At 43.2% G+C, this 10,000-nt stretch overlaps 1 protein-coding gene across 1 annotated transcript in view; it reads right to left on the bottom strand.

Moving 5' to 3' along the window:
* The window catches only part of LOC311063028 (myelin transcription factor 1-like protein), a gene marked incomplete at both ends in the record, with an annotated part of 43,292 nt that overhangs the window by 19,591 nt on the left and 13,701 nt on the right, over window positions 1–10,000 (bottom strand). Inside the window, 8 exons of the mRNA XM_084082244.1 lie at window positions 1,977–2,117; window positions 3,577–3,921; window positions 4,574–4,722; window positions 5,102–5,160; window positions 5,215–5,402; window positions 7,337–7,737; window positions 9,114–9,264; window positions 9,646–9,998. Of these exons, the coding sequence (XP_083938370.1) occupies window positions 1,977–2,117; window positions 3,577–3,921; window positions 4,574–4,722; window positions 5,102–5,160; window positions 5,215–5,402; window positions 7,337–7,737; window positions 9,114–9,264; window positions 9,646–9,998 (1,787 nt within the window). The remainder of the gene's footprint in view (window positions 1–1,976; window positions 2,118–3,576; window positions 3,922–4,573; window positions 4,723–5,101; window positions 5,161–5,214; window positions 5,403–7,336; window positions 7,738–9,113; window positions 9,265–9,645; window positions 9,999–10,000) is intronic.

The following is a 10,000-nucleotide window of genomic DNA, read 5'->3' as shown; positions in this document are numbered from 1 at the left end:
AAAATGATTCTCTCACACCACAAGTGCTCATTTAGATTTGACCGCTGCTGTCAATCTAACAGCTGACTTCCCCGACGGACTGCGACCGCTACTTCTACTCTCTGTGTCAGCATATAATCTGTCCTGATACCATTAACTTAACCAGCCAGCGTTATTATATATACATTGTACTATCACTTAGTATAGCCTGTTCATATTTATCACCATTTAGGGAGAGTATCTCTGGGTATAAAGAGGTGTACAAGCAAACACCTCAGGAGGCTTTGGGCCCGTGCCATCGCGATAATCCGTTCCATAGTTATTCGCAGTTGAATGTTGATTGTTTTTGCCAAAGAGCAACAGAAAGCAGAGTAAAAAGCATTTCTCCAAATCCATTAGATTGGGAGTGAATGTGTCTTTTTGCGATCACGCGGTTTCCTGCTTCACTGCTTCACTGCTTCACTGGGAGTCAAATGGTGGCTCATAGGTTAAAAAAGAGCACCATCTAGCGTAAAACTGTGTCAAAACTTTGTCAATCCTTCATCCTTGTGGAAGATATTTGTTTCCCATTTAAAGAGGGTACTTGTGATGTTACATGCCGACGGGGAAAATAACGATTCATCGCTAGTACAGAACTGCAGACGGCACGCCTCCGTCATTGTAATGCTTTTTTTAAGCGGTGCAGTCGCCCTCTCTACGTTATTGGGTTTGACAACGGCACTTCCATATTCCAGTGTGGGGCGGGATTATCAGGACGTGAAGGGGAACCCCCCGGTCACGTCATAACGTTCTGCCGTTTGGTCAGATATTGTCTCTAGCCGTCACTATACAGTACAACTTGAGAGTGAGAATATGTCGGTCTGTCAACATGCAGACGACTGAATGTACAAACTATCAAGATGAAGAACGATGTGTGTGTGTGTGTGTGTGTGTGTGTGTGTGTGTGTGTGTGTGTGTGTGTGTGTGTGTGCGCGCGCGCGCGTGCGCGTGCGCGTGCGTGTGCGTGTGCGTGTGTGTGTGCGCGTGCGCGTGTGTGTGTGTGTGTGTGTGTGTTTACATGCAGTCTCAGGTGGGACACAGAGAGTAGCTTCATGCTGGGACGTTCACATCACAACACAGACCAAAGGTCATGGGTCGGCCACACTGATGAAGGACACACGACACAAACAAAGAAAATAAAATGAAAATGAGGATAAAACTGAAGATGCATAAAACATTTACCATGATCACCCACGAGTCACTGAGTGTACCAGATAGATAGATAGATAGATAGATAGATAGATAGATAGATAGATAGATAGATAGATAGATAGATAGATAGATAGATAGATAGATAGATAGATAGATAGATAGCAGTGGTGTAAAGCAACTAAATACATTAACAAGAACTATAGAATTTTGGGGTATTTTTTACTTTACTGGAGTATTTCCAATTTTCAATACTTTTACTTCTACTCCACTACATCTCGGAGGCAAATATTGTACTTTTACTCCACTACAAAACTTTAGTTACTAGTTACTTTGCAGATATAAATGATTACATTATAAAACATACATTAACCACTTTAGCCCTATTTTATACATAGACTATTTGAAAATAGACAATCTACAAGCTCACAACCCGACGCGTTGTGAGCTTGTAGATTTGCTATTTTCAAACATTTTAGCACTTTTACTTTCGGTACTTTAAGTATATTTTGATGCCAATACTTTTGTACTTTTACTCAAGTAACATTTTGAACACAGGCCTTTTACTTGTAACAGAGTATTTCAATATAATGATATTGCTACTTTTACTTAAGTAAAATATCTGAGTACTTCTTCCACCACAGGTAGGTAGGTAGGTAGGTAGGTAGGTAGGTAGGTAGGTAGGTAGATAGATAGATAGATAGATAGATAGATAGATAGATAGATAGATAGATAGATAGATAGATAGATAGATAGATAGATAGATAGATAGATAGATAGACAGATAGATAGATAGATAATGTACTTACTCTCAGGGGGGACTCGGTCCTTGTGGGGACATCCAGACAGACTGCGGTGGTGCGGGTACAGACCGGTCACATGACCCGTGCCGTCACACCCCGGGGTGGGACACTTACTCTCCTTCTTGTCCATCCGGCTGGAGGACGAGTCTGGATGGGGACAGTACCAGAAGAAGACAATAATACATCCACAGAGCTTTTATCACATAAAAGTATCGATGTCAGTGTCATTTTAGATTTTAGCGTTGGCTGTTCAAAAATAGCAGATGTACAAGCTCACAGCTCGTATTTTTATTTTATTTTTTAACCCATTAAGACCTGAGGCAATTATTAAAAATGTTTTCTAAATCCTAAAAAAAAGAAAGAAAAAAAATACTTTTTCAAAAATAGCAGATCTACAAGCGCATAGCGCGGCACTCGGTGCCGCGCTATGCGCTTGTATATCTGCTATTTTTGAATAGCCAAAGAAATCTAAAGTGACATAGATGCGTTCCAGCCAGGTCTTAATGGGTTAATCTTGAAAGTGTTTGAATAATTGTGTTTTAACACAAATCTTCTCTTCTGATGGTCCCTGGCACAAAACATTTTCAGATGGAGGGGTCCGCGGCCAAATACATATCAATATGGGGGTCCTGGGCACAAAAAAAGTTTGAGAACTACTGGTTTAGAAGGCATTTGTAGAACCGGCCGGTGTCTTATCTGCATAAAAACGAAACAAACAAAAAACATCTGCTGTGGAGCTGTCACTTCAGCACCAGTCAAAGAGGCTGCTGCTCAGTTCAGCACCATGGACAGAGTCACTTCTTCTAACATGCACAGTGGACAGAGTCACTTACTCTTCAGCACCATGGACAGAGTCACTTCTTCTAACATGCACAGTGGACAGAGTCACTTACTCTTCAGCACCATGGACAGAGTCACTTCTTCTAACATGCACAGTGGACAGAGTCACTTACTCTTCAGCACCATGGACAGAGTCACTTCTTCTAACATGCACAGTGGACAGAGTCACTTACTCTTCAGCACCATGGACAGAGTCACTTCTTCTAGCAAGCATGGTGGACAGAGTCACTTACTCTTCAGCACCATGGACAGAGTCATCACATCTAACATAATGAGGGTTGGGCCGGCTCCGATAAAATGTTCTCGTACCTCGGATCTGTTTATCATTATATACAGTGGTGTAAAGTAAGTACATGTACTCAAGTACTGCACTTAAGTACAATGTTAAGGTATTTCCAATTTTCAGTACTTATTTTTCTAAATCTCTGGGTTGTTATTCAAGTCTTCACTGTTTTACTTGATTCACAGCTTTTTTTTTCTTTTTTTTGCCATTATTTGAATGCCATTATTTTAGCTATTATTTTAATGCCATTATGTATACATTATTTTAATGCTGTTTTTGGTTTTGCTCTTTTACATTTGTGCTTTATTGTTAAATTATTATTGCTTTTTCTGTAAAGCACTTCTGCTTTATTAATCTTTTGCTCTGTAAACCACTTTGAGCTGCATTCATGTCATGAAAGGTGCTATATAAATAAAGTTGCATTATTATTATTACTAACATTAGTACTACTACTACTAATAATAATAATGAAAATAATAATACCTTTAGGATAGTAGGCTCTCTTAGATCCGTCGTGGTGGGCTCTGGACTTGCGTTCCTCGGCTCCACAGCTCTGGCGGGGGCTGAGCTCTCCGCGGTGCAGGTGGGGGTTGGGGTGGTGGTGGTGGTGGTGGTGATGATGGGGGTGGTGGGGTAGGTCCCTGCGCCCTCCCCCTCCTCCTCCCCCTCCCCCCGCCGCCGACATGTGCTCCAGCGCCATCCGGTCCCTCATGACCTTTGCCCTCTCGGACTCCAGGGCGATGGCCTTCTCCAGCAGGGACAGGTTTCCCTTGGTCATGTCGAAGGCCTCGTCCGACCTCTCGGAGGTCACCGAGGTCGTGTCTTCATCTGCGTATACAGGGGGGTATCACGGTCGGTGGAGAAAAGTAACTAAGTGCGTTTACTCAAGTACTGTACTTAAGAACAATTTTGAGGTATTTTTTATTTTACTGGATTTTACGTACTTTTACTTCTACTCCACTGCATCTCAGAGGCAAATATTGTACTTTTACTCCACTACAATTATTTGAAAACTTTAGTTACTAGTTACTTTGTAGATTTTGATAATTATTACAAAACCACTTCAACCCTATATATATTTCGGCCATTTGAAAATAGCCGATCTCAAATTACGCTTTACAAAAGAAAAAAAGAAAGAAAGAAAAGAAAAAAAAAGATGAAAAGGATAACTAACCTAAATTGTACAGAAACTTTATAAAACCAAGTCAAACTAAGTCAAATCATAGAGAGTCTTGTATATGCTATACATAAGCCTGATATTTGTGGTTGATATGAATAACATTTTTTTTCCTTTGTCAAAAAAAAAAGGGAAAACAAACAAAGCATTCTGCAGGCTCATAGACAAAATAAATACCAAAAAAAACTAACACTAAAACTAAAGTAAACTAAACCAAACTAAGCCTGAAAACAAAACAAAAAACTTGAACATCTGAACTGACTGAAAGTCAAATGAATCTAAAAAAAGCTGAACTGTAGTAACCTTGGTCTGCTGGGTCCTGGCTGCAGGAGGCAGGGTACCCGGGCTGGGATGCAGGGCTGAGCTGCTGCTGGTCCAGGTTGATCAGATGAACCATCTCTGAGTAGCTCCTGGGTTCCTCTGGATGTTGGACCTCCTGGCAGCCTTCAAACCTGACACATGGAACCATGCTTATAGCCTCACTGTATAGTCACTATAGAACCATGCTTATAGCCTCACTGTATAGTCACTATAGAACCATGCTTATAGCCTCACTGTATAGTCATATATATATAGTACCACATAGAACCATGCTTATAGCCTCACTGTATAGTCATTTATATATATAGTACCACATGGAGCCATGCTTATAGCCTCACTGTATAGTCACCACTTGAGAGTGAGAATATGTTGGTTGGTAGACATGACGAAAGACGTAGTAACAGAGTATTTCTACACTGCAGCATTGATACTTTCACTTAAGTATAAAAAATGTGCGTACTTTTTTCCACCAGTGAAATCAGGCGTGAGGTTAAAGGTGTGGTACTGTACCTGGACAGGTGGTGGTGCTGTTCACTGGGGGGCTGGAGGTGGTGTTGTTGTTGGTGGTGCTGATGGTGGTGGTGTTGATGGTGGTGGTGGTGGTGGTGTAGGGCAGGATGAGCCATCTGAGCACGCTCAGCGGCGCCGCCCCTCCCCCCGGCGCCGGCAGGGGGCGGGCTCTGCTGGAGTTTGCGCGCCAGGTCGAAACACTGGTTCCTCAGACACTCCAGACTGCTGAGACACACCTCCTCCTCCTCGCTCTCCTCCTCCGCCTCGCCACGTCCGTTGGCCAGGACGCCGCCGCGGCTACCTGTGTCGCCATGCAGGGTATGAGTCACCATCATGACGTCTTAGATCAGAGGTCTTCAACAGGGGGTCCGGGACCCCTAGGGGGTCCTCATAGTTACTACAGGGGATCCGCCAAATCTTTGTGTGATTTTTACATTTACCACTTCAACCAAGCATCCCTATTCTGAGGGGAACTTTAGCCAAAAATAGCAGATATACAAGCACACAACGCCTCGTGCGGCGAGGCATTGTGCGCTTGTAGATCTGCTATTTTCGGCAAAGTGGTTTAGTATAGGGGGGAAAAAAGAGCAGGCTAAGTACAGAGTGAAAGGTCAGGTATACTACGTATTGTTTAAGTGCATGGTTACATGTCTGGAAACACACGTTAACATGAATCCAACATGATACTGCTGTGAAACACGTCTATGAAGCTGCCTATGAAATCTATGGAAAAAAATAATATTCTAGACAATATATAATGGGGGTCCCTGCTTTATCTCACTCTCAGCCAAGGGGTCCTTGGCCTGAAAACGTTGAAGACCCCTGTTTTAGATGATGAGTAATTGACGTGAGAAATAATAGCAATTAAGGATTTCAATTGTATTTTTTTTGGCATCAAACATTGATAAATAACAATTAAGTTTCTTATTTTGCTTTTTAGGCTTTATAAACAGAAGTTCCACTGGGCACGATATGACAAATTACTTACATTTACACAGAATTGACTGACAATGACAATAATCAATGATCAAAATAGGCTAAATAAATAAATAAGATAGCGGAAATAGCAGATCTACAAAAGCTAGAAGATCTCTTATTTCCACTCTTTTTTTAAGAGAAAAAAGAAGAAAATATATTAACATATTTTAACACGTATTAACATATTTCACACAATTATAAACATTTTTACGATTATTATAAAAAATCGAACAATTTAAATTATGCAAATTATACAATTATGCAATTTGTAACGATTCTTATTTTTAACGATTCTTTTTTACATATTTCAACACGTATTAACATATTTCACACAATAATACATTTTTAACGAGTATCTCAAATAATAGCGGTCAGGCGATCGGTGTAATAGCACAGCTCTATGCACAGCAGCCATATTGGGAATGAATTGTCCTTACTAAATCCTTACTTCCTTCACAGGTGTTACCAATGATACTAATAATTAGGGGTGTGCCGATACACTAATTTCACGAAACGATACGATACGATATTGGGCTCACAACTTCGATACGATATCGATACGATACACACTTTTTTTATCATGAAAATATATGGGGGAGAAAAAAGCAAATGCAAACAAATAATTCTGTTTTTGCATTATTCAGACATGCAAACTTGTAGCTTTTCAGCTACAATAGCCGTTTTGAATCCAAATAGGGCAATAGTGTGACACCTGACCCAAATAAAACAACAACATGTTGTCACCCTTTTTACCTCGGGGCTGTTTGCAAGCCTGATTATTATGATTGCAAAAAGAAGAAGAAAAATAAATAAAAGAAAAATATATTTTTTTTTTCGAAACGATATTTTTTTCCCCCAAAACGATACATATCGTCACGGAAACGTATCGCGATATATCGCGGGACGATATATCGGCACACCCCTACTAATAAGGCTCTGTTCCATTCACTGTAGCATAGTGGTTGTCTTACTTTCAATGACCCCCATAACTCTGAGAGTGTACAAATGGACCCGTAAGGGTCCATTTGGTTCCATTTGTACAATCTCAGATTTACACACCCACCATAAGGGGCCATTTAGGAACCAAAATGGAGTGTTTCTAGTGAGCCAACATGCACGATATCAGCACCCTGACCAAAATGGAACAGAGCCTTCATTAGTAATGAAGGAAGTAAGAAGAGGCCCAATTTCTTTCCAATATGGCTGCTGTGCATAGAGCCTATATAACCGTGGAACCGGCCCCGGGCCCCTTCTTACCCGTCGCCACCCCGGTGCCTTCAGGGTAGCAGCAGGAGGCGGGGTCGAGGTCCTCCTCGTCCTCGGGTAGCATGGCGGCTCCGTGGCCCTGGGCCAGGAGCTTCAGCGAGTCCACCGTCTCCCGCACCACGTCGCTGTCCAGGTCCACGCTCAGCGAGCCACCGCCCTTCCTCGCCACGTCCTCCTCCTCCTCCTCCTCCTCGTCCTCGTCCTCGTCATTCTCCTCCTCATCCTCGTCTTCCTCTTCTTCTTCCTCTTCTTCCTCCTCCTCCTCTTCGTCGTCCTCGGCGGCGCTGTTGGAGGAGTTGCTGTTGGCGTCCGACTCCGTCATGGCCTCGGCGATCTTGCCCAGGTTCAGCAGAGACTTGGCCACCAGCTCGTCGTAGTTCTCGTACTCCTCCCTGTCATCCGGCCACAGGGGGGGGCGGTACATTAGTTATGTGTACTTCAGTCAACGTTTTGAATAAATTGTAGTTGTTTTTTTCTAAAAAATAATTATCCCTCGATTTTTCTAACCCTTTTTTCACCCGGTGCCAATTTTGCTAAGTGATCCTGGGCACTACACTCCCCCCACCAGCCTAGGGAGGCCAGGGCCGAACATAGGGAGACACGGGGAGAACATGCAAACTCCAGACAGAAAGGCCCTTTCGCCAACCCCACCTAGGGTATGGGCGCTGATGACGCGGAGGAGAAGACACGCCCCCAGCGCCCACAGGTCCCTGGCGGGAATCGAACCCAGGACCTTCTAGCTGTGAGGCGACAGCGCTACCGACTGTGCCACCGTGCCCCTTGTAGTTGTTGTTTCAATGCAACATACTTCTCACTTTTAATGAAAAGTATATCTGTGATGACAAAAAAAAAGTTACTTCTACTCCTTTACATTACACATGTAAATGAGCTACTTATTATGATACTTTTATGCTTACACATTTTCAAAAAGACATTACTCAGTGAAACGTCGGCCTTTTTTTTGTCTTTTTTTTGACAATACCTTAGTGATTGAGTGGTCTATTCATTATTATGTTCTTACTCTTACTCACGTAATTATTTGGGTGACTGTTTTTATTTTCTTTCTATGATTCCAAAGTAACAATACTTTTATTTGACTATAGTTCTTGGCTACTCTACCCTAGCCTGGGACCAGACAAATCTGCCAGTGCAACAAAAAAATATTGCCCTCGCCGATTTGGGTCTCCGTTGTGAATCGGTCGGTCTAAACCAGTGGTTCTCAAACTTTTTCATGTCAAGGACCCCCAAATTGACACTTATTAGCCCGCGGACCCCCATTTGAAAAGATAAGCCAGGGACCCCCTTAAGAGAAGATTTTTTTATGGCCCTATAGCAGTGATTCTCAACAATTTTAATTTCAAGGACCCCCAGTTTGACTTGCATTAGGCTACGGACCCCCATTTAATGGCATTTCTATCTCTGGGACCCCAATTTATGTTGTAAAATCAATGTCAATTTAACTCTGAGAGTGTACAAATGGAACCAAATGGACCCTAACGGGTCCATTTGGTTCCATTTGTACACTCTCAGAGTTACAGACCCATAAGGGTCCATTTGGTGCCTAATCTATCATTTAGCTGGGGACCCCCTGAAACTCCCTCAAGGACCCCTGGGGGTCCCTGGACCCCACTTTGAGAACCAACGGTCTAAACAATTGTGGCCATTCTTTTGATTCCGCCCCTTGGGAAAAAAAAACGTCCTCATAGAAGGACCAGACTCATATCCACGCAGTGATATAGTCTGGCCACGCGAGGCTAACTCTACCCACCTCTGGTCGTTGCCGTTGGCAACCCCTCCAGGGGCGGGGTTTATGCTGATGCAGTTGCCCCCGGCAACGCCAACGATGCTGTGGTTGTTGTTGTTGTCTTTCTGGATGGGAGTGAGTTTGGACTGGCCGCCGATGGCTTTGAAACGACTCCCTGTACGGAAACAAACACCTTCTTACATGTTTTAATACAAGATATGAGTGATTGCATCATCCCTGAAAAGCAGACCTTCAATACGCTCTTTGTGAATTATATGAATTATTTGCTTAAGAAAAGATGTGGAAAAACCTTAAAGTTACTATAAACTAGGGCTGATAATATGTCTAGGGCAATATATCAATATAGACACAAGATAACTAGAGACTAGATATGGTGGTCTGAAACATCGACTAGTTGACTAGTTGACTACCACTGGGTCAAATTAGTCGACCAGTAAAAATCTGTAGTCGTGAAAGCCCTATCCTATATACTAAAGTAAATCTACTTAGTTACTTTGACTGCAGATGGACCCAGCCCGTAACACCAGTTACTCACCAGGCACTGTATCTTCGTCATCTTCGTCATCCTCGTCGTCATCCCCTTCCTCCTCTTCGTCGTCTCCGTCTTGTTCGTCTTCCGCTCCTCCCCTCATCCCTCTCTGCCCAAAGCCCCCCTCCTCCTCCTCCTCCTCCGCTCGCCCAATGTCTACGTCCTCGTCCTCCTCATCGTCCGAGTATCCGTCTCCTTCCTCCACGGGCTCATCCTCTTCCTCCTTCCTCTCGTCCGCGCCGTAACGCCCCTCCTCTTCCTCGGCGGAGGAGGCGAGGAAGGCTCTCCTCTTGGCGATGGGCTCCTGCGGCTGCTTCTCCTGAGCCTTACGCTTCTTGGCCAGAGGACAACCGTACACACT

The sequence above is a fragment of the Gymnoscopelus microlampas genome (genome assembly GCF_963454915.1).
Source record: "Gymnoscopelus microlampas genome assembly, chromosome: 16".
Lineage (NCBI taxonomy): Eukaryota > Metazoa > Chordata > Actinopteri > Myctophiformes > Myctophidae > Gymnoscopelus > Gymnoscopelus microlampas.
The sequence above is the reverse complement of the archived record's forward strand: the minus strand, read 5'-3'. Positions and strand labels throughout refer to the sequence as shown.